Raw genomic sequence first — 25,550 nt, 5'->3', positions numbered from 1 at the left:
TTCCCGAAGTGACGTGCGGCCAGTGCGGGGCACCGGAGAGAAGCCCCCGGGTCCTAGGAAGGGGCCCGGTGCTGAGAGATTGCCGCCGCTACTCCAGGAGAAGTGTTGCCTACAGCCTGGTGAGTGGAGAGGCCGCTGGGCGTGTTGTGGTGGGTGTCCCAGGGCACCCAGGCAGTGTTGAGGAGTCTCGAGCGGCCCCGCCATTGCGGGCCGCTCCCACGTAGGCCACAGAGTCAGGGCGGCCCCGGTTGCAGTGGGCCACCCCAATGTAGCAAGATGGGCTTTAGGGGGCCCCATGGCAGCCAAGAGCGGCCCCGTCTTGCAGCGGGCTGCTCCTACATTTGGGGGCATGTTGCCTATGGAGCATAGGTGGCTCCCCCGCCCCCCAATTGTTTTCCGAGTCATGCGTGGCTCCCACGATGGCCCTACATTATCTAAAAGGCCCCAGTGGGGTTCCTGAGGGCCAGAGGGGCCCGTGTTTGTGCCCCTGAGGGCCCTAGTTATTTGAAGAGCCTAGAGGGCTCAAAGGCACATAATTGTTTCCGGAGCCAGTGTGCTCCTAGGGGGGATGATTACTTGCAGAGCCAGATGGCTCACACGCCCCTCAGCTGCTTCAGAGCCTGTGTGGCTCCAACCCCTGCGGCGCAGTCTGTCTTATTATCAAATTTATCGTTTAAATCTTTTTATTGTTTAACACCAGAAAATACAGCGCTGATCACAGTTGGGTAATACAGGTAATGCAACCATATAATACTGTAAATCTTGGTGTACAACGGCAATAAGTATCAAACAAACTTTCCCCAAACTCTCCCTCCTCCCCCCAAGTCACTCAAACTGGTCCCTGGCTGTGTAGTGATGTGTAAGTCTTCCGTGCATTCATGGGGCATTGTTACTGTCGGTGGTTGGGGTTATTTCTGATAATCATAGGACTCAAATGTATTTGAGACTGGTCAGTTAATAAATTCTTGCATGAGAAGAGATAAATAGGGGCACCACAGCTCCCTGAAGGATGCCCCTTGATTAGTGAGGCAAAGGGCGATCTTCTCTATCCCTAGGATGAGCCAAAGGCGATAGAGCCAGCCCAGGTGAGTGGGCGGGTGTGTTGTCCCCCAGTGCGATAGGATGTTTTGGATCGCTGTGCACAGGGCTATGCCAATCTGCTTCTCCCGTCTGGATCTAAGGGGGTAGGTGAGGGGATTGTGCAACCCCAGGAGTGTGTACGATGGGAATCTAGGGAGCTGTGTGTCTACATGTAGGTCACTGTCATCCAGTACCTGCGACCTGTAGGCTTGGATATGTGGGCAGTCCCAAAGTAAGTGCTCCAGCGAACCCCCGGTGTCGCACCCCCTCCAGCAACTCGCACTTTTGTTTGGATTGATCCTGTGCTAGCGTTCTGGAGTTAGATACCAGTACGTTGTTACTTTAGTGAGTGTTTTAGTAAGAGCCTTGTTGCAGGTGGTGTGGCGGACCCTGTAATAAATGTCCTACCACTCCTTGCTGTTCAGGGATCTCCCCAACTCCCTCTCCCAGCGAGCCTCGCCATGCTTGTGAATATGTCTAGTAGGCTGATGAAGAAAGATTTAGAGGACAGAGACCAGAATCAGAGGCTGTAGAAACTAGCCTGTTTTCATATGGGGAAGATATCTCTGCATTTTTATCTTTGTGTCAGGTTGAAGGAGCCAGTGGTGCAGTTGCAAATAGTGCAGCCGCTCAGTCTCAGGGATAGCGTAATCCTCGCATAGTTGGGTAAAGGGGATCACCCTGTCCACACAAATAGGTGACCCGTTGAATGGCAGGGTGACTGGCGCCACATGAGGAATGCTGCGGGGCTGGTGCTTGGCTGGAAATCTGGATTATACAATAGGGTTGTCATAGGAGAGGGAAAGAAGGATTAGCCATATCTAGTGCTACAGCGGTTCCTGGCCGCCATCATCACCTTTGTTATCGGGGAGAGATAGAGACTTCGGGCCTGTGTGCTTTTTAAAAAAGAGGATCTTCTATAGGGATGTGCCAGCGCCCGTGCCGTCCTGAAAGAGCCAATGTTGTTCTGTTGAGCCCTGTTCAATTCGGCTGGGTACCGCAGTTGGGTTGCTTGATTGTAGAGTTGTAGTTTTTGGTATACTAAGGCCCTCGGAGCTCAGGGGGAGATAACTAACCTCTCTCCTCAGGTGAGGGTGCCTCCCAGCCCAGACAAAATGGTGCAATTCTGATTGTAGTTTGGGGATCATCCCTTTCTGGGGAGCTAGAGGAAGGGTCCAAAAGACATACAAATGCCTGGGTAGAATGGTCATTTTGAAGCAGCGACTCTACATAATCAGAAAATCCTATGTGGCCTCCAACGGGCTAACTCAGATTTAATGTGGCTATGTAGTGGTTGGTAGTTAATGAGCGAGGTTGTTCGGAGGGTGGAAGTCAGTTTGATCCCCAAATAAGAAACCAACAAAGTTGCTCACTGAAGACGGGTTTGAGTGCTGGGGACATTGATAGATTTAGAGCTTGGGACTTTGTTACGTTTACTCTGAATTCCGAAGCAAGGCCGAAAGCTTCTAATTCGGTCTAGGTGGGAAGGGATACCAGAGTTGCCAGTGCATCGTCTGCATATTGGCTGATCTTATGAGGCTCCCCCCCAAAGGTTGCCTCTATAATGCTAGAATTGTCCAGTACCCTCTGAGCCAAAGGCTCCATATACAAGGCAAACAGCAGGGGATGCAAAGGCACCCCTCCTGCATCCCCCTGCTGATAGCAAAAAGTGTGGAGATTCAACCGTTCACCCTGACAGAGGCCACAGGGAGATGATAGCAGTTTAGCACCCGGATTCAGAATCCTGGTGATACAAAAATGGGTTAGAACTTGTTCTAGGAAAGGCCAGTGAACCCTTTCAAAGGCTTTCTCTGCATCAATAGCTAGAAGCATGTACTCCCCTGGGGCTCGAGAGGACTTCTCCATGAGATGCAGCACTCTCTTAGTGTTGTCGCTGGTTTCGCATTGGGGATAAAGCCCGATTGATCTAGGACGATTATGGACTGCATGCAGGGGCTTAGTCTAGACGCTAAGATGCCTGTGAATAGTTTGAGATCTACGTTGAGGAGTGAAATCCGTCAGTATGAGTCACATCTCCAGTGGTCTTTGCCATGCTTAGGAATAACTAACATTAAGGCTGATTGCATAGGGGGGGATAGATCCGAAAGCAAAGAAGGAATTGAACAGCCACGCAAGGATGGGGCGAGGGTTTGACAAAATGTTTTGTAGAAAATAGATGGGAAGCCATCAGGTCTGGCAAATTCAAGGTCTGTAGTCTTGATATCGCAGAGATCACCTCTTCCACTCGGATCTCATGATCCAGGGAAGTGATCTGGTTGGGAGAGAGGGGGGTCGCATGCAATTCCGCGATATAGGATGCGCCGTTTCCATGATTCAAGTTCGCATTGTAATCTTTGAATGCTTCTTCAATATGGCGACGTCATCTGTGGTCTGTTCCCCGGATGCATCCAGGAGAGAGTGGACTCCACTCTGTTGCTGATTCGCCAGGAGACAACTGTTTCTTCTATCCCCTCCAACGTAGAAGGTATTGCATGGCGTAAGCACAGATCTATCTAGATCTATGCCGGCTAGTTGCGCTCGAACAGTGGTCAGCAGCTGCCAAATTCTCTGGGCCCGGGTGCGCTGATGTACACCCTCAAATTCTGTAACGCGCCACGACAGTTGGTCCCATTTTCTTTTTTTTCTTCTTTTTTTTATTTTTTTATATTGAGAATTCATTACTGGTACAAAAAAACCATTTCATACATTATTCAACCTGGTAAAGTTAAAAGGAGATACCATAAATACAATAAATAGACATTCATATACAGAGATAATGTTCCGTCTTCAATAAAACCATTAAAGTTCTTAAAATGCATTATACACATACAAATACATAAATATACTAGCCTGTGTTTACAATTGTACATCTCTCCAGATTTTTAAGGGCGCCCATATTTTTAACCCAAATTCCCGTGTTTTCCTGCCCTTGAGTGCATATAGTGTGGACTCAACGTTATGGATACCCAAAAGTCTGGTCAACCACATTTGAAATGATGGGGCGGTATCGTCCTTCCAAGCTGCTGAGATCAAAATACGCAAGACTGCTGATGATATAAAGACAAGCGCTTCAGTCTCTTTATTTAAACCCAATTTACTATCGATTCCGAGAATCATTAAGGTCGGGGATAGGCAGATCTTGAAGCCTAGCAACCCCTCCCAAAATGTCTCAATTGACCCTTTTATGATACTTAATTTTTCACAGTGGTGGAACATATGCAGCAGATCCGCAGGACCTTTCAAACATCTAGGACATCTATTATCTTCTCTTTTACCCCAGTCAAACAGCTTAGAGGGTGTATAATAAAGATTAAATAATGTTTTAAAATGTTGAGCTTTCAGGTTAGAGGAGTGTAAGACCTCATTATCCAATTGTAGCGCTCTGTCTAGATCCACATCTGGATCAGCCAGTTTTATGGCCCAGGAGGCTTCATTTTTTTTCCATGTCGTCCTGGGTCTCTGATATTAAGGCTTTATAGATAATTTTGATTGTACGCCCCCCTTTTAACATGTTTTCCAGAGCACTACAGCGGCTGTCAGGAGGAATGCGGGGTCTTATAGATTTTAGCATTTGCATAACCTGGAGATATTTAAAACTTTGACTACTTGATATCCCATATTTCTGCTGGATCGCCCCAAACCTCATCACCCCGTCCCCCTCCAGTATATCCCCTACTGTCCGGATGCCCATCTGTTCCCAGTATTTCCATGCACCATCCCTGCTTAAGTTTGGGAAAAACCCTGACTTCCAAAGGGGTGTATACAGATTAATTTTTGGAATCGATAACATCTTCTGTATTTTTTTCCACACCTCCCAGGCACTGTCCGCTATCTTATATCTCATTTTCTTAAAATACTTACAACCTGTTTTCCTTAGCAATATCCCCACCGCCTCCCTCCCCATTAAAAGCTCATATATGGAGGGGATATTTTTACAACTGTATGGACGATCTTGGGCGGAAGATTTACTTGTTGATGGATCAAATATAACTGACATTTACCTCAATAGGCATGCCCAATGATAATACCTTACATTTGGAATACCCAACCCACCTGATTCCTGTGGGAGGGACATGAATTTTAAAGAGCGTCTAATCTTCCCGTAAAACCTTAATAAACCATAAAAACCTCATAAAGATAGCTTCAATTGATATGAACACAGTTTCATCTATTAAAAAGGGGATAGAACGGTACAGATACAGGATTTTAGGTAACATCGTCATTTTCAAGACATTGGACCTGCCTATGAGTGACAAATGAAGAGTGTCCATCCTTTTTAGGTCTCGTTCGATTGTCTTTAACAGCAGAACAAAGTTATCCTTTATAATTAATTCTGTCGCTGGATTAATTGTCACTCCCAAATACATTGCGGCGTCCACATATCTATGATCTAATTTAACTATATTTTTTGTACATATTACCTGTGTTTTTCCCTCATTCAAGCGATATCCTGAACATCTGCCAAACTCCTTGGTGATTTCAACTAATGCATGCATAGCTGAGACAGGTTCTACGGAGACTACTGCCAGGTCATCAGCGTAAGCTAAAATCTTGGTCTCAAAGTTGTTTATTATGACCGGCTTAATCTCCCCATTGCCATGATCCAGGGAAGTGATCTGTTTGGGAGAGGGGGGGTCGCATGCAATTCCGCGATATAGGATGCGCCGTTTCCATGATTCAACTTCGCATTGTAATCTTTGAATGCTTCTTCAATATGGCGACGTCATCTGTGGTCTGTTCCCCGGATGCATCCAGGAGAGAGTGGACTCCACTCTCTCCTGGATGATTCGCCAGGAGACAACTGTTCTGTCCCCTCCAACGTAGAAGGTATTGCATGGCGTAAGCACAGCTCTATCTAGATCTATGCTGGCTAGTTGCGCTCGAGCAGTGGTCAGCAGCTGCCAAATTCTCTGGGCCCTGGTGCGCTGATGTACACCCTCAAATTCTGTAACGCGCCCCGACAGTTGGTCCCATTTTCTTGTGCGCTTTGTTATCTGCAGCTGAAATAGCTCCCCTGTACCACTGCCTTACGTGCCTGCCAGAGCGTGGTGACCGAGATATCAGGGGTGTCATTGGGGGCTAAATAGTTAAGGATTACTTTTTGCACCTGCCGCACAACTTCGGTGCGTTGCAGTAGAGTGTTGCGCATTTGCCAAGAACGAGTCAGGCAACACGCTGGCAGGAGCTTCAGGTCCAATGTAATAGCCAAATGGTCTGACAATGCGGTGGGAGAGATATCTGCTCTGGCGGTGTGTACGAGGATTTCCTTCGTGCCCAAGAAGTGGTCAATCAAGCATAGGTTTAATGTGCTTGGGTAAAGTAAGAGTAGGTGTCTGTTTGTGGGTGAAGTGTCCTCCAGATGTCCGCAAATCCAGAGTCTCTGGGCCACCAGTGCCCCAGTCTAACCATTTCTCTATGTGCATCTGTCTAGGGTGTTGTCTAGGACTAGATTGAGATCCCTCCCCACAAGGACATTCCGTTCGAACAAGTGGAAAACATCTGGTAGTGACGTGCGTAGGAATGCCTCCTGACCTTCGTTAGGGGCATAAATGGAGGCTACCACGAAAGACCAGCCATTAAGTGTAAGTTGGTAGGACAGAAGGTGACCTTTCACCACCTTTGAACCAATGACCCCCTTAAAAGTACGGGCCACCAGCAAAGCGATCCCTGCTGTTTTGGTGCGTCCTGAAGGACACAGAGGTCAGCCTGCGAGTCCTCCAGGTAGAACAAGACTGCCTTTCGCTTAACTGGGTTGTTGAGGCCCTTTACATTAACGGAAAGAACCCTAAGTGGAGTGTCCCCCATATTCTAACAGGAGGGAATGAGCAGTCTTCCCCATGGCCTCCGCTGTGTAGTGCAGGGGGTCAAGTTGTGCCCCAATGAATCCTTCCTGACTTCCTGGAGGTCCTCCCAGAAGGAAGTTAACAACGACTCAAGGAAGGAGCACCTTTCCAGTTCTTCCTGATCCTCTGTCTGCATCATGGGGGGTGTGAGAGCTGTAGAGGCGCAGTCCCCAGTAGTTGTCCTGGCTGGCCTGGAGAGCATCTCCTTAAAGCTATGCTCCTTTTTGGTTCATGCCGTAGACATTGCCTGGTAGACTTGTCAGACCACCATGAGTATCGCCTGGGAGGTGGTATACGAGGGTTCCAAAGTTCTGGGCGCTTTCAGCAGAGGTGATCTCCTGGGCGGCGCCCCTTCTCACTGGCACTATCTGTGCCGTCCCTTGCGTGTCAAGCACAAATTTTCCCTGCTCTCGCCCCCCCCTCTCAGAGTGTGCTCCCCTCAGCCGTACAACACAACAAGAGGACACCTGAGTGGGGGTAGGGGCAACTAAGAGGTCCATGGGGTTGCCCCCCATAGTTCGCCGGTCTTCACTGTACCTGAGAGCTGCCACCATGCAGTAAATGTGTGCAGCTCAACCCGCCGACCCAGGGCTCTCCTCCACTGCCCTCTGGTCAGCCGGATTGGAGTGATTACTGGACCCGATGCCACTCGGGGCACATGTTCCAAGATCTGTTCCATCCTGCCCCCAGGGCTGGTCCCAGTCGGACAGGCGCTGTAGCCGAGGGAGGTCTTATCTAGTTGTAGTGCTGAGCCCCTGCTAATGTGGCTGCCGAGGGATAACTGCGTTCTGCGGTGATCCCCTCCGCCTTAGCAAGCCATGTGAGTCAGGCAGATGCTAGGCCCCACTGGGCCATAGTCCTATCACCTTGCGGGCGCGTATAGCTGCTCACCGGTCAGTGTCCCCTGTTGTTAGGCTATCTGTGGCCGCCTCCCAGCCAATCTCTGCCAGGTCCACTGGCAGCGCCACCCTTGTCCACGGGGATGCAACTGCTCAATTGTGCCAGGCAGGCAGCTGCGGCATTCAGGCTGTCCGACTGGCTCCTACCTCCCTTGACCTCTCCCCTTGAGTTTGTGCCTGAGCTTCGTCAGCGGTGTTCCGAAGCCTAGGCTGGGACGCAGAAAGCCCCAGGGCGAGCTCCGCACTCCCAGCTCCACTACTGTTCGTTGGTGAGCACAGCAGGGTAGGGATGCAAGATTATGGTGGTAAATACGGGCGGTCGTAGGGCCAGAGAGATGGAGAGAAGCATCTCACTCAGCCGCCATCTTGGCGACGCCCCAGGAAAATCAATTTTAGAGGTTTACAGCATGAAAGTTTTAGCATCAGCAGTGTCTGGTGAAGACTTGTGGGGATTCACTTGTGAGCTGCAAAGAATAGAACACCATTTTAAAGAACCTTCCTACATCTAGGTCTAGATTCCTCTATGGTAGCCTTACACATGGAACTGGGTCAGAATAATATTGATGAGGCAATGCAACTAAAATATACCCTATACTGTATCACGTTATGTGTCACCTCTGTGGAAAAAGTATATTTAAACTCCCTCCTTCACACATGACCTTTGAAAGATCTGTGAAGAACAAATGCCTAAAATATCTAGAAATAAAACATGTAACCAAAAGGGTGTGGAAATTTGTGGGATAACTCCAGCACAATGAATAAGTCCGGGGGGCACTAATAAAAGCCAGTTATTGGGAATTGGAGTGACTTAACCGTCCCAGGGGAGGTAGTATTGTAACAGGGATTCTGCGCAAACACAGAACTGTGCACAGAGACTTAGGACATCAGTGAATTAGGGTGTGCCAAAACTCACCTTAGTACCCAAAATCCTCTACCAGACTAGCAATCAGTGTCACATTAGCTCTTCGTCCTATAGCAAAGAAACCACTGATTAGACAACCTAGAACATGCGAGTTAGGACCACCTCAGGAATGGTGTGAAGTGAGAACATTCTTTTGTTATACGTTCATACCAGTCCACAACGGGAGTAAAATAGAGACATGGTAAGGTTAAAATGTTTATTTTAACGACGTGATCTCAAGCGCAATAATTTAATCAACATCAGCATACATATGCATAATAATAATACGGACAGCATGGTTACAATTCCATAAAGTACAAAAGGAGGAATCATGTTACAATGATAGTGCAAACAGGTGATAAAAGCGCCTATTTAAAACACCCTCCCTATCTAGGAACCATGTATTATAAAACTATAGAAGGTCTCTTGAGCTTTCTTAAGGGGACCCCATTTACTTGTCCGCTCAGTAAGTGTAAATTACATCAGGATCGGTTAGTCTATCTGCATGCCTGGAATCTTCCAAGTGTGTGCAATTCTGGCAAGTGTGCTATGATAAAGGCACCAGAATCCTACTCGGCTTGCAGCTGCCAAATTGTTGTGTCTAGAATGTGTTACACGGACACGCCGATAAACAGGCTCGCACGTTATGATAACCATGGCGGCTTAGCACTCACCGTACAGACTGGGGATAAGATGTATGTCTAGAGATATCGAAAAACAACCCTTTTCTCATGTATAGACCTTCATCAAAGCTAAGTCAGCAAAAACAGCTAAGCAGTGTCGTGTGCAAAAGCGGCAAAAATGAAAAATGGCGTTTAAACTTCTAATAAGCCATGCTAACTTAACATGCACGCAGAAAGAAGCCCACAAACCATACTACAGTATGCTATATAAAAGTCTTGACTCAAAGACTGCTAAGAAGTATATATTTAAAATTTAGGCTAGGTGTTTTATCCGTGTTTTCCTTCTCTAAGAAACAGTCTAATAGTAAGGAAATCACAGTAATATTTGACTGATATTGGTGGGCCTGAAACGCTGACTCACTTTATGCTTCTTTGCACAAAAACTATGCCTGTGACCACTCTTCAGAAAACACAGTATCACGCACTGTAAAGCTTTAATGTTCTGTGTCATGTTACTGGTGCAGCTGAAATTTTCCTGCAGATTTCAACATACATCGCATCCGCTTAGCAACTCATTAGGTGAGACTACAGGGGCAATATTTAATGAACAAGTCCATAGCCATTGCAGCCTGTTACTATTTGTGTATTGTACTGTTTTATGTTGCATTATTGTTTAATAATTGTAGTATTTTATCCATAATTATTGTATGTCTTTAAGGTGAAAAAAGGATTTTTTTTTCTTCATTGTATTGTATCATATAGGTAGGTATGACTTGTAAATGTGGTATGGAATGTAGGAAAATGCTATGATTTAGGGCGTATAAAAGTGAAGAATCATTTTATGTTTTTTTAATTTCTAGTCTAGCATTGGGGGACATTTGAACAAGCATATAAATCTCGGAACAATAGGCAAGTTAATTCTACTCGCCATTGAACAAGTGAACTCTTGGTCATTCATCAACTTTAGCAATGTGACTGACCATCCACCCTACTCTCCATCTCATCTTGCTTTTGGCTATAAATGTACGGTCTTAGGCAGATAATACATTCTGTAGTACTAGTAGATTTCTGAATTTAGCCTGTAAGATATTCTACTGTCTATACCTAGAGTATTCCATTGACTGGGCAGTAGTGGCTCAACAACTAAAAATATATAGCTACTCATCTAAAGAGTAGTGTATATCTTTTAAAGCCAGGAAGAGGAGAGTACAATAATGTCATCGGTGCCTCTCTATTTGCAAAATACAACAATTTTCCTTACGATTAACGATTATATTTAGCTTTTATTTATTTTTTACTGTTTATCTGGATAAAAAGCACCCTTTCAAAAATACTTGCTCAATGGTATGTACTCCATATAAAATCAGAAAAAAAACTCATGAATTGAACAATACATAAACAGTGCTATATACATTATATAAACTACAGTTAGAAAATAAAAAAAACTATTAATTTCATTCTAAAAGGTTTACAGTAATAAAGTGCACGTGAGTTCTTAGCTATCTTCCGTAGATAAGATATGGGACTTTCAGGAAAAAATAATTACTGTAATAATTCTGTGGTGTACCATGGTATTACATTCTCAGAGAGCTTACTTGACAGACATGTGTACAATAACTTAATTGTCTGTCAAATTAAGGCAACAGCTTATGTTTAGAGGTTGCAAAACAGAAATGTTCTTAAGCTTTGTATAAGCATACCAAAAGAAATACAAATTCCATCTGTGTGGCTCCTTCATTGGATGAGAAACTGTCTCTAGGTGTGAGTCTCGCCCGGGGCTAGTCTAAATTGTTATTGGGCCCTCAGAAATCTAAACGTCGATTTTCTAAAAAAAAAAAAAAACTTGAACTTTTGCTTGAGTATTCTGGCATCCACAAATATATATCAACCAGCAAATGTCAGGTGTGAAGCATTTCAAGACTGTAGCATAGCTTCTTCAAGAGTTTAAACCTGGGTAAATTATCAGCCACATTTATGGTCATTACATTTCTTACCGCATTTCTGTCTAGCGAGCAAGCAGTTTGGTCTGACATTCAGTGTAATGCAGTATAACCTCTTCTACAGATATAAAGTCAATGGTTTTAACTGAATTAAGGGTAAGAACATCTGGAACTTGCCTTCTGAACCTTCCCATATGCTTATTATCTCTGCTCCAAGAGAGCTAGAAAGAGAGAGATGTAGCATAAGTGCATGGAAAAAATATATTGAAGGATTTTAAGCTCTCCGTCAGTATAGCTAGAGCATTGTGGGACTTAAGAATCTGCTCAGACCAATTTCCAGTGGTAGAGAAATGTATGCTCAGGTAGTTTAACATGTTCCAGTTTTTACCTAGTAGGTACTATTTGTCTTCCTAATATTGCTTTTTTTCTGCCACTAATATATTGCATTCTTGCCTTTATTAATGTTAGTTAGCTGTGAGATTTCTTCAAGAATAAGCTTAAAAATCTATCTGCCAGTAGGTAAACAGGGAACTATTCAGTTCGGCCACGGAATAGCGTAGACTGTATATAGGTGTAGCGGAACAAGGTCAACTCCCAATTCATGGATGTCTGCTTTAAGAGTGTTTAGCCAGTGCCATAGAGCAATATTTCATATGTCCATTGGAGTCAAAATTTTAGCGGTTAAATTCCCCTGAGTCAAATTCGGCTCTATCAAATTTTTTGGTCTGCAGTAGTTTTATCATGCTATGCCCAGTCAGATAACCTTTATTAATGTTGTCTGTCATTAAAAGCTCATTCGAGTTCCAAAAAAGCAAAATAGTGTATGGGCATATTTCATCACCACGAAGCTCATACAGAAAGCCTGGTCCTGAAAGCCTGGTTATGACATAGATACTAACTCCTGGCAATTGACTGTAGGTGTAATTTACATAATAGTAATGTGATGAATACTTCCCTGATTCCATCTAATACAGATAATTGTCATAAGTTCCCAGAGTCATATTGATAGCCTTTCCTGTCAACGAGGTTAATTATATCACTCTTCCTAGAGCTAGGAACTTCCTTAGCTACACACAGTATAAACCCACCTTAAACTAGAGCTTTAGGCAGTGCCCTGCAGGCAGGTAAGTCTGCGGGGAAAATACAGGCCCTGCAGCCTTACATGGCTATAATTTGATACTTCTTGTGATGTAAAAAGTTAAGTCTTGGCAGCAGAGACATATTTGAATAATCCGCTATGCTTAACCTCGCCTCCATCCAAGGAATTGAATTTAGGTCAAACACATTTTTATTGTTATTTAGATCAGTAAACAGGAAAACATATCCTGAAGATAACAATCCCCCACACAACAAGAAAAGTTGCTGTTCACCCAGAGGGGTGTTAAGGGTGAGGGAAAGGATCTAAGCCCTTTTTTGGTTGCTACTTTGTCCCAAACCTCTAAGGTAGCCTTAACGACAGGCAATTTATAGAGCATGCTTGTTCGCTGAGGTCGGCATCTCCCACAAATCACAAGCCTCCAAAGTATAATCGATCATACACCAGCCGTTGTCAGCTTCCCATCTAGTTTAATGGATGAGAAAGCAAAGATGGACCGCAGCGTAATAATATGCTAGGCTGGGCACGGCTAAACCCGTTAGCCACAGCTTAAGAGAGCACCGATGTCTGGAAAGGCATGCAGCCCTCCTTCCCCAGAGGTATGTATAGCAGAAAGATTGGAGTTCTGCAATGAAATCTTTCGGAACCTAGAGTCATGGCCTGGAAGACATAGGGAATCTTGGGTTAGATAGCATTCTTAGTGGCCGCCACTCGCTCTAATAGGGTTATTGTTTTATGCTTCCAGCTACTCAGCTCCACTTTCATCACCCTTTTTAACTGCTGCAGGATTATAGGACACATCACGGATAGCATGGGGGCCTACACTAGTCCTCAGAAGTCAATATGGAACTCCACCCAGAGCAGTGGTAGCGTCTGCTCGAGATGGACTTGGGCAGCTGTAGAGAGTTTGAGGATCTCCAATGTTGCTAGGTTGATCTTGAAGCCAGAGACTTTCTTATAGGCCTATAGCTCTGTCATAAGGTGGGGTAGAGACAAGCCCAGGTCAGTTAGCGAGACTTATATGTAGTCAGCAAATTAGTTATCTTTGCTTATAAACTCCCAGTCAGCCTTGTTGAATGCAATTTCCGCATTCACGGAGACTAGAAGCAAGTAGAGTAAGAATGTCTTGTGCGCCTAAAATCAATGCGGTGGAGCACCATTTTGGTATTATCAGCTGCCTGGCTCCCAGAGATAATGGCAGATTGTTTCAGATGATTAAGATCTGCTATCAAGACCTGAAGACGCAATGTGGCTATCTAAGTGAATATTTTGGCATCCACATTTAGCAAAGATATCGGGCGACTGGAGCCGCGCTCTTCGGTATTTATTCCCAGCTTAAGAATCAGCTAATTACAAGATTTGGACATAGATGTTACCTGACCCCCTTGCAATATTGCGTAATAGGCTTTCAACAGCAAAGGGAGGAGAGGGGAAGAAAGTGCTCATAAAAGGTGGATGAACAGTTTTGCTATGGCCAGCAGTGTTTCTTCCTTCTCTATTGGCTGAACGAGCTGCTCCCTACCTGAGGTGCTAAGTTTAGGGAGGCCCGCCCTGCTAAGAAGCCCGTATTTGTGGGTGGGTGTCCCTTTTCCAATAGAGGGTCTAAAAGAAATTCCGAAAGCATTCGGTCTTATCGGGGTCCAATGTGATGACCTTTTCTCCTCTATTGTGAATTTCGAAGATGTTGTTGTGGGCTTTTTTTATCTAAAAAAAGACTAGCTAAAAGCTTTCCCGACTTGTTCCCTAGGGTATAATATTTGTTATCCAGTTTGACAATGGAATAGTCTGCCTTACCAAATTCTAGGAGTTTCAGTTGGCCCTTGGTCTTGAGGATCTTCTTCCACTTTATCTGTGAGTGAGTGCATTTGTGCTGTTGTTCCCGAGCTATGAAGTCATCCCTTAGCTCCTGGAAGAGGTCACCACACAAGCATTCAAGACGAGCAGCCTCTACTGTGAAGTTCCCCCTGAGAACTGCTTTAAGTGCATCCCACACAAATAGAGGGACTGTAGAACACGTGAATAAGGTTATTACATTATTTGACATAGCTGCTGTTAAAAAAAATGATCTTGCGCTTATCCTATTTGACGTGGAAAAAGCGTTCGACCGGGTGCAATGGGGGTATATGTGGAAACTAATGCAGAAAATGGGGTCTGGACCAAAATACATTGTTGCTATTCAGTCTTTATATCAAACACCTAAGGCCAGGATCTCTGCTATGGGCCTACTCTCTGACTCTGTGAATATTACACGAGGCACACGTCAGGGGTGCCCGTGCTCTCCTCTTTTGTTTGCTTTATACATCAATCCTTTTTTTAGAACAATTAATTGGTAATATTTTTATCCCACCATACCAAGTGTCCGAGTATTATTTCTCCGTGTTCGCTTACGCGGACGATATTGCGGTGACAACGGTAAACCTTGGTACCGCCATCAAAGAAATTGAGAGGTTGGCGAAGGAGTTTGGGCGAGTAGCAGGATATAAATTAAATGTGTTAAAAACACAGATCTTGTGCTCGGAGTCTGTAGTATGGCAAGACAGCAGAGTGGTGAAGGAGGCTACATATCTAGGTATTTTGTTGCGGTCCAATATGACAGAATTAGTTGAGGTTAATTGGATTACATTGATGACTAAAATTAGGAACTCCTTGGATAGGTGGGAACGACTATATTTAACTATTATCAGACGGTCGAATGTTATAAAAATGAATGTGCTACCAAAAGTCTTATATCTATTTAGGTCAATACCCTTAGAAATTGCAAAAGATAGGATACAGGCCCTGCAGTCGAGATGTGGTAAATGTATTTGGAGCCCAGGGAGACCTAGACGGGCAATGAAGTTTATGACTTTACCAACTGCTAGGGGAGGGATGGGGTGCCAGATTTTTTTTTGTATTATGTAACTTGTTTTTTATTAAAGATGAGGGTCCTGATAACGGGGGAGAATGAGCAGGATCGGGCCCCTGCCCTTTCTATTTTTGAAATGCAGCTAGGGACAGCAGCAAAACAATTACTATTCAAGGAGATTGATGGGAGTTATTATAAACGGACTCGTTTTAAGGTACTGCTGGGCGCGTTTAAGGTATGGAAGTGGGTTGCCAAGATAAAAGCGATAGGGAAAATATCTTATTATACGCCCTTAAACACCAATAGACTTCTACCTGGGATATTTTCTGACGACATGGCAATAAGGTGGCAGCGGAAAGGGGTTAGATGGTTAGGAGATATGTACAAGGATGAAGGGATCTGTAAATCTTTTGATGAGCTAAAAGACCAGTTTTTCTTTCCTAGAAATGTTTTTACATTTTTTTTGCAAATACGAGATTACTTATCTCATCGAAAAGGTGTGCTTCAGCCAAATAAAGTTGTGAAAGGCATTAGGAGGCTAGTTAAAATTGGAACGCTTTACCAATTACTGCTTAGTGATCGGAGTGATGATTTAGAAAAAGTGAGGATTAAATGGGTGGGCGCACTAGGGGACCAAGAGTTAGACATAGATGACCTACTATTATTAGCCAAGGAGGCACTAATGTCGGCAAATTTAAAAGCACAATTTTTCAAGGCTCTGTTTGATTTATACTACACCCCGACGCAAATGGCAAAATGGGGTGGAGGGAACGAAGGGAAGTGTTTTCGGTGTAGTGCTGACGATGCGGAAAGCGTCCATATTTTTTACAGTTGTGTTAAACTCCAATGTTTTATAACTGATCTTGAAAAGTTTTTATCTTATGTAATTGGAATGCCTGTAGTTGTTACTCCGGCTATGCTGTTATTGAGGAAAATCCCAAAGGACAGAGTAGCTGAGCTTTTATATCAACATCGGTATTTTATTTTCTTTGCAATGACTGTAGCACGCTTATGCATAGCCACTGAGTGGCTTCAGGAACAACCACCTGTTTTTCATCAATGGCGTGCTAAAATGCTTAGTATGTATAATTTGGAGTGGGGACTTTTCTTTATCAAGGGTGTGAGGAAAAAAAGATTGGGCATAAAAATATGGAGTGCGTTCCGTGATTATTATGAGGATTAATAATGGAAGATGAAATGTTTATATCTTCTTCTTTGTTTATAATTTTTTTTGCAATGTATTGGAAATATATTTGAATTTTGAACTTGTCGATTTTTGCAATCTTGCTGGAACAAAAACAAAAAAAAGTGCATCCCACATAGTAGCGGCTGAGATGTCCCCTGTGTTGTTGTGTGTAGTGTATTCTGGTATGCTCTTGGAGATATTGGCAACGTTACGGGGTCTTGAAAAGATAGTCTTAGAGCCTCCAGAGGCAGGTAGTACATGTTTTGGAAAGTATTGAAGTGACCGGACCATGATCAGATAGGGTCAGTGCTTCCAGTGTGAACTCGAGGATGTTTGGGAGGTGGCACTTATCGAGTAGGATGCAGTCGAGGCGGGCATATGTTTTATGTGCCCGAGAGTAAAATGAGAAGTCAGTACTTAATGAGTGGTGGGGCTGCTACACATCTTGGCTCACCTCTTCTTCAAACACCCAACCAGCCGCTGAATGCACCATCTTGTGACAGCAGTTAAGGTTGTCGACATGTGTCTCTTTATTGAGGGCTAGGTTTAGCTCTCCCCCCATGATGAGAGGAGCTGGGGACCATTCGGACAGTGTGCAGATGGTTTAGATAGGAAATGATTCCTGACCATTGTTGGGGCAGTAAAGGGAAGCAATGGTTAGCTGTGAACCTCTCAGGGTACCTTGGATGTCCATCCACCTCCCAGTCCTGTCCCTCAAAGTATGGGCAACCCAGAGGGGGCAGTTCTTCGCTAACAGGATCACCACACCCAACACTTTTTTGCTAGCTGAGGAGGACTATTGGCCTGGGTATTTATAAGATTTAAGATAGAATTGGTCCTTTCGCATTAAATGGGTCTCCTGGATCAAACCTATATGGGCAGAGAGAGAGGGCAGCTCATTTAAAACGGAGCACCTTTTGAGTGGATTATTAAGCCCCGTACATTATTATATGTTGATATTTTATGCGAAGGCATGACAAAGTGTAGACCGTAGGGTGAACGGGTAAAGGTGTGATGCCGAGCCATAAGCTTTGGTAGCTAAGATTGAGCGGATAGGCCAACCCCCCAACACCCCTTTCAACAACAGCCCTAACGGGCTCGTAAACCCCTAACAAAACCAATAGTGACAAAGTACAACCAAACCCTTAATGACACTTTGTCCCATAGACAGAATACAGGTGGCGTCAAGCTGGAACTCTTTGGGGTCACACAGCCTCTCTTGTGGCCGCTTGTCCAAAGGCCCGTCCGGGCCGCGGATAAGTTGTAGTCCACTCCGGTGCAGTAGAGCTAAGAAATTCTCTTTCTCATCAGGGTTATTTTCAAGAAGTGTCAAACCTGGGCCTATCCTTGGCAGGATCCCTGTGTACGTGGCAGAAACTTCTGTTGATCCGTCAGATGGGGAAGAGATGAGGGAACCCTTACTTTCTGAGCATGTGCCAATGCTGCCTTTCATCCCTCCATGATCTCTTCCTTCCTAGGGGTTCCATACTGTTGGCAGTGACGCATTGTCGTCCTCTCTGGGCTGGCTGATCGAGGGAGGTCTGGCAGGGTTTCCCCTTCCGAATCCGGGTGCTGAAAATCTAACATCTTACAAGCCTCCTGTAGGGATGTAGTGGGCCAGTTGTAGCCCTGCCAGAGCTGAAAAGTGTGGCCCCACCAGTAGTACAGGCCATGTTCATGCAGGAATTAGGTCACGGGCAGAAGGCCCAGCGTTTAGCTGGAGTGATGGGGGAAACATCTTGAAATATCTGGAGCTCACAGCTGTTGTAGCGGATTGGGCCTCCTCGCCTAGCCGCTGCCAACATGGCTTCTTTGTCCAAGTAGTTATGACAGAAAACCAGGTTGTCCAGTGGGGTGTTGGATGTCCCGCCTCATGGTTCTATCCTTTTATGCCTTGCTGCCCTCCATGATGAGGAGGCCCAAACGCTGAGGACGTCCAACTTGATGTAGGGTAATTGCCCACTTAAAGTCCAAAGGGCTACCCAATGAATTTTGGCCCACTAGGGGGATGGACTGTCTGTCAGACTGTAGACCCAGTGAAGTATCACAGCAGCTCCCTCAGGAGGGCAGATGCCTTAAGGTTTCCCCCTTCACACCAGTGGCGCACAGGATCATATCTGCAGATAAGTGCCCGAGGTACTCAAAGTTTGGAAACCGGCAGGACGCCCTCCCTTGCAGAGCACTGGTGATTTGGGGGCTCAAGTAGTCTGCTTAGAAGGTGGAGGAAGGCGCCAGCAGTCCCCGACACTTACTGCTCATTCGGTGAAAGAATGTTTCAGAGGGACGGTCACCAGGAGGTCCAACGTCTGATATGTACCGTGGAGACTCCCTGGTGCTCACACCTCCTGTGGCCTCACAGTGAGCCAACCCTAGAGAACAAGGGGCCGGAACGGATAGCGTCCAGTTGGGCCCTCTAGGGCTGCAGTACTCAGCAAAGGCCCAGTTTGCAATGGCTCACTCCAGCTTGGACCCGTCGCACCCGTTCAGTCAATCTTGCATGCAGTGTCCTTCAATGTTGCAGAGCTGCATCGTAGGCAGGTGCGGGCCAATAGCATGAGATCACCGCCCCGTGCAGGAGGTGAGGCCCTTCTGAATGCTCACAGGAGCCTATATTGTAGAGGCTGGGTGGCACCATTTTAAATTGGCTCTCAGGCCCGAGGGCCTTGCCTGTAGCACCCCGAAGGAATCCAGGGTACCATCTCGCAATACATAATTATCACAGGGGGCAAACAGGGCAGGATCCCACGAGTGGTCCTCATCCCCCCCCCCCATGGCGGTCTCCAAGTCTACATGCGGTGGCATGGTCTGCTTGAGCTTGCGGGACTTCGGAATGCTCCTTCGCCCCGGGCCTCTCTACATTCTCTGGAGAACTCGCCTGGGCACAGGGGCCAGCTGAAAATGCTGTTGCAGCGCCGCCGGGACAGGAGCTGCTCAGTTATGCTACCACCGCCATCTTGAGCTTGCCCACGCCCTGAGGAATTGAGTCCAGCGTTATAGTTCAGCTGCAGCCCTTAAAGGTTATTATGATGGGTCAGGACCACCTGAGCTAGTTCTTAAAGCCACGATATTCCAGAAGCTTGCGCTATCTTTTTCTCGCAAGGGCTGTGTGAAGTTTTCCCAGTTGCTTTGATGGAATTCAATTTGTCTTTGGCATTTGGTGGCAGAGGTCATCTCTTCAGGCACCCCATCTAGACTGTCACTTGCCAAATTAAGAGAGGACTACTGGCCCTGCAGTTGTTTCTGTGCCTTTAAAAATGAAAGTTTACTGACTTAATTGAGCATGTGAACCGAGGTTTGTCAGAAGGTACATTTGTGAAGGAGTGCCCTGTCTGCTAAACTCTAAATCTGACCCTTAGTCACCTCAGGTCGGAATTAGGTTTTGTTCCTGCCCTTGCTCAGACTTTTCTTCAAGAAGACTTATAAGCCTTTTAAATTATTTAATCAAAATTATGGTGCTGAATGCTCTGTACCAAGTTACAGAGAAATAAGCATACACACTATATAACTATTTTTTCAATACCATGATACTTCCATTAAGTGATCTTCCTATATGAAGAGGTCATGCATGAGGACCAAAAACCTGTAAAAATGGTATATTGGTTGAAGAATTGGTGCAAAAATCAGTGGGCTCATGATCCCTTTCCAGTCTTGTGAAGACTTTAAATTCACCAGTATTATCCTAGTATTCCATGCTCACAACAGGTAATCAGTCAAGGAGTTCCTAGTTAATGTTCTAAAGTTGCTGTTTGCTATGATCCCGAGTAGAAGTTGGTGTTTCCCGTGGAAGAGAGAAATACCTGTTGCTTTTTCTTAAAGCAATTAATCAAACGAAGGATATAAGGAGGCAAAAGTCCACTCAAAGTGAGCAAAAAATATTTTCTTTCTGTGCCTTTCTGTTTCGAGCCATTTTGACAGTACTGATTATTATTTGCACACCCTAGAACAGAACTGATATAATAGACCTACGATCATCCTAAGATCTTGTGATACAAAATATCCTAAATCATATTAGGAAGTCACGGTGCATATTAATGGTATTATGATTTGTTTCAGGACATAATTTGGAGCTGCAAGGTGATGATGGATCGGATGAGCCAGTTTCTGAAGCATCAGATGCAAAGAGCACTCCAACTACTGAAGGTAGACATTAAGTTCCTTGAGACATAAAAGAAATAAACGAAACATTTTCAGCTATACAGATTTTCCAAATTAACTGAAGTAAGGTTGTTTCTCAAAACCAGAACAAATACGAGTCTCTGCATAAACATAATGTAAAGCTTCTTGTTTAATAGTAGTACATGATTCAACTCTTTAAATAATCTACCCTCTAAAGGAAGACACTGGAGCCATTTCAAAAAGTTTTGACAGTAAAGACATTACAATATGTGTCCCTCCTCCAAAGCACAAGCACCTGTTTCTTACTAATCTAATTTTTCATTTTGGGGATATCAGAACATATGGCCCTGTGCACTCCACCCACTATGCCAGATTCCCCTCTGGCTTACTGTTTACTAATGTACAATAATTTAGCGTGGAGAGTCAATGTACTCAACTAAACATTACCTAGTTATCAACAATTTAGACACCAAGAAGTAATTATGATATTTATATATATATATATATATATCAGTTTTATCCTTATTACATTTCAACATCAATAATAATTATCTAATTATAGAAAAGAAAAAGTCACTTTGGACTTTAGTACATAATCTACCATCTTTCCAATTTATAATCTATTTTTGAGTGATTCGGCTTGCTCTTCTGAAGAAATTACACAGTCCATATTCCACGAAATTCAGCCATTACGTGTTTCACGGTGACATCACCGGTTCCTCTGTGGTAATAATGAATGGTGGCTTCTCCTATTAGTTATATATCACTAATATGACAAGGAAGTCATAACCATCCTTACTGAAAACAGATGTATCATTGTGGAGGATCACAACGATATCGGTAGCAAAAAACCTTAATGATACAATCCATGGCCTACCAGTTCCAACTTCTTCGACAAATTATTGCACAACCTGAGAGTAACACAATACTTGCTTCATATTCAGGACTCCAAGGAACAAACAAAATGATGTAATAACTTTCAATTTCATCAAACTCCACATCTGATCCTCCATGGTTTTATTCCATTTTTCTGTGGCGTGAAAAAATGTGAGTTTCAAATGTGAAATTTGTGAAATTAGAAGTTATTAATTTCAAAGCTCGAAATTGGACATTGTCCCTTCAAAGAGCCATGAGCCTCCCAGTCCCGCCATATCTTGTACTAGCAGGTGCACGAGAGCACTTGTTCCTTTTTGTGGCTCATGACAAAAGATCTTAGAACGATTCTGGGATTGAAAAATCTTTTTTGTAACGCTTTGTGTATAGATTTTTGTTTTTTCTTAATATGTTTGTGTAGTGGGCTGGCCGCATGTGTTCAGAAGACATAGTAAACGTAGCCGAGATGAGTTTCAGGTTGTTTATTAAGTCCATAAGAAGAATAGATACAGAGCCCAAGCAGAGCAGCCTGCTAGCTGCTCAGCCCATCTTCCATCTTCCAACTGACAACACTTCCACTAGACACCCAAGCATTCCTCTCATGTCAATCACACCAACATTCTACACAGAACACTCACACTGGCTGAGAAGCTAGGGACAAGGTGAAAGGGAACATTACAGCATAACATGAGAATACTACATATCCTCTCCCTTTTATATTGAAAAATAAATGGAACCACATTAAAATGAAAACAACTATACTCAGCAATGTACAAATGATGAAAACAGTCCATGAACCCTGGGATGAATGGTAAAACCACATCACAAGAGAGAAAACAGATAAACAAAGGAGGAAAGAAGAATGAAAGGAAAACACTGACACCATCCTCCTCCTCTAATAGAGAACAAAAAGCAAAAAAGAAAGAAGTGTGAGAAAAGCTCACAGATACCAAGTGAGCAACAACCACATAGAAAGTAAAGGGGGAAACGAACCCCAAGACTAAAACACTGTGGGTGACGACACCCAAGGAAGTACTCTTCATGTAAGGAGACTGTGGGGAAGGGAACCATGACAACACGCCACTCCTCATATGAGGTACACATGCTAAAAGCAGTGTAACAACTAGTGTAGTATGGGACTAACACCCAAGAACAAATGCAGCCCGAGAAAACAACACCGGTGCAGCACAGTGTGGCAAACGCAAACAATACGTCAACGTGAAGCACAGGGTGACTTACATACACAACATGATGATGTATAAGCAGGATAAGGTGCATGGTGCTCACACACAACACGACAATGTGAGGCGCAGGGCGACTTACACACAACATGACTAAGTGAAACGCAGGGCGACCTACACACAACATGACAATGTGAAGTGCGAGGCGACTTACACACGACTTGACAACGTGAGGCGCAGGGCGACATACACAAAATGACAAGGTGAAGCGCATGGCGGCTTACACACAACATGATGCAAAACGAAGTGGTGGGACTAACACCCAAAATCACACCTGAAAAGTAAAGAAGTATCAAATATACGCAAATGGGGAAAAACACCCCATAACCCAAACAGCATAAAGGTTAACAATAAAAATGTAGAGAGACAAATGACATGAAAATGGGGCTAAAACCCATACTAAACGTAGCAAGAAAATAAACCCCTTAAGCCAACACCTAGAATCAAGGTACAAAGGCTTAGCAAAACCGTAGCAAGAACGTAAAGAGGGAACATGGGACAGAGACCCACTCCTATCCCTTAGGCATGGATACTATGTTAGAAAGAAGAACGTAAGAGATCTAATGACAACAAAACCTGTACGTGCGAAATTGAAAACAACACTGTCCCCATACAGCAATAACAAGTCACTGTCAACTCATAAGTTTCATATTCCTGTGAAATAAAACATTTTAACGTTAAATCTCTTCATCATGCACCACAAACTAGAATTTAAAAAAATGTCAATGGTGTGCCTGTCACCTCGATAATGGGGAACAGGCATTCCAAGGACAAACAGGACTTCACAGCGATGAAGTGGCGCCAGGAGACATGCAAGAAGATAGTACTTTGCAGCAGAGATGACGCCCACTGAAGATGGAAGGGCTCTTTGGCTTATTAAAGAATTGAAACTCACCACATGACTCCCCGAAGTGTGAAGGACCAACCAAACTCGAAAAACAGTCTCACCGTCAATGTAGCTCACTACACAGATTCTGTATTGTTGGCCTGCAGAACAGACACAATTAAACACGATGCCACTAGGACATTACTCTTACCTAGTGCTTTCACTTCCATGCGCTTGTAAGGCACTTCTGGTGTGTGGCCCAAACACATCTTTATGTTGAGTCCAGTTCCTCAATGCCACAGTTAGAATAAACACACCTTGCACATTGTAGTTGTAGACACCACTGCTCTCCATGAGTAGGTTACCAGGAGCACACAAAGTACCTCCTTAGCAGTGCACACAACAAGAGGTTGGCAGGCTTATTGTAGATGAAATGTACATGTTAAACGCATTTATAGCGCGCTGAGTCGCGAGTGCGCCGGTAATTGTAATCCTCCTGAGGCTCAGCCGGGAGACAGCATTTGTGTTCATGCTTGTGTTTTTTTAAATACCTGAAATCTGTACATTTTTAACTGCACGTTCCCCCTGTTTCCTGCTCACGATTACTGTGTGCAGGCACCTGTCCCTGCCAAAAACGAGCGCTGGGAAGGCTTCAGTTTCATCTTTGTAGAAAGCCCATTTTCCCCGCCCGGAGCAGGACACGCCCACTCCGAGGCCACGCCCCTTAGTATTCTCAGCCCATAAGAATGTGCATGCACAGGAAGCGCAGCGGACGAGCGCAGCGGGCGCGACAAATGCGCGCCAAAGATGTGGAAAAGTAAATTTTGCCATGTTCTGTGTCCCTACGTGTCATCCATCATATGTTATGTGTGCATGATTAAATATGCATATGCATTCCCCATGTTCGATTAATGACGCAATTATAGTTGTGTCCATCTCTAATATGCCAGTTTCTAGTCCTCGTGAATACTACGAATATCAGGCCTATGTAAAGTTACGTTGCCACGTTTCTCAGTGTGCACGTTATTTCATTGTAAAGTCCCCGTTTCTAGGCCTCAAAAGGGCCCGGACATCAGATTCAGCTCCTGTCTCCTAAAGCCTCGCTGAGGAGCGATACAGCCCCCACCTGTATCCTCGACCCTTCACTTACTTCCTGCCTTGCAGTGCCCGGTTCAGCCTGGCTCAGCCTCTGAGTCTGCCAAAAGTATGTTATAGTTCCAGTTATCAGTTCAGTCCTCCTTCTCTGCATTCCTAAGTTACTGAACTGCATCAATAGTTTCCGTCATTGTCTAGCCTTTCCGGCTCCATGTAAGAGAAATACTGTATTTAATGGTCATTTCATATTCTTCATCACGCACTACATGTAGAATAATGCATGGTCCAGTCTTAGAATCAAGTTAGCCTTTCCCCTCCTGACTTCTAGTTTATATCAACATGTTCTCTAAACATCAGATACTAGATACTGCTTAGGTACATGTCGCTCTGACTCTCCAGACTTCAGTCTCTGCTCCTAGCACAGAGTTCATAGCCCCCAGCTTCTCCTAGTAACACGTCATTGCCAGTTTGCGCGCACCATCAGGTTAGAGGTCCCGGCTCCTCAGGTAGCCCCCTCCATGGTTTCCGCCCCATTCATGACATATTCTGTTACGTTTGCATCACATGTCTATGTATACGCCCCGTTACACCTCTTTTCACCCTTATCTTTCGCGACTGCTACGCGTCACACCTTCTGCTCCACCCACTGCTACGTCTATTGCAATGTAATGATATGTGTTTGCGTTATGTATATATGCTCATGCACTGTTATTAAAAAGATCATCCTTTTCCTTGTCCCGATCCTGACACCAGCAGCGCTGCTGGGCCCTGCCATCCTATTCCTATGCAGGTTGTCCTGTTCCTGTCCTTTATGCTGTAATAAACCTGCGAAACTCCTACTACCTCGAATTTTGACTCTTATTTATTGAGCTATCTGTTATTCATTTATACATTCAAAAATAGGGTATTATTTATTTATTTACCACATAATGGCGCCCGAACAGGGACTTGCCCTTTCCCCACGCGTCGGTGAAGCCACGCCGACC

The 25,550-nt window shown here is 44.6% G+C and overlaps 1 protein-coding gene across 3 annotated transcripts in view; it reads left to right on the top strand.

The window, feature by feature from the left end:
• Window positions 1-25,550, top strand: part of MAPT (microtubule associated protein tau) — a 1,132,093-nt gene that overhangs the window by 279,266 nt on the left and 827,277 nt on the right. For all 3 annotated transcript variants that reach the window (XM_078645042.1, XM_078645040.1, XM_078645041.1), the window contains exon 3: window positions 20,467-20,553. In XM_078645042.1, coding sequence (XP_078501168.1) covers window positions 20,467-20,553 — 87 coding nt within the window. The remainder of the gene's footprint in view (window positions 1-20,466; window positions 20,554-25,550) is intronic.

The sequence above is a fragment of the Lissotriton helveticus genome, chromosome 5_1 (genome assembly GCF_964261635.1).
Source record: "Lissotriton helveticus chromosome 5_1, aLisHel1.1, whole genome shotgun sequence".
NCBI classification, from domain to species: Eukaryota; Metazoa; Chordata; class Amphibia; order Caudata; family Salamandridae; genus Lissotriton; species Lissotriton helveticus.
Note: the sequence above shows the minus strand (reverse complement) of the source record. Positions and strands in the feature narration are given on the sequence as shown.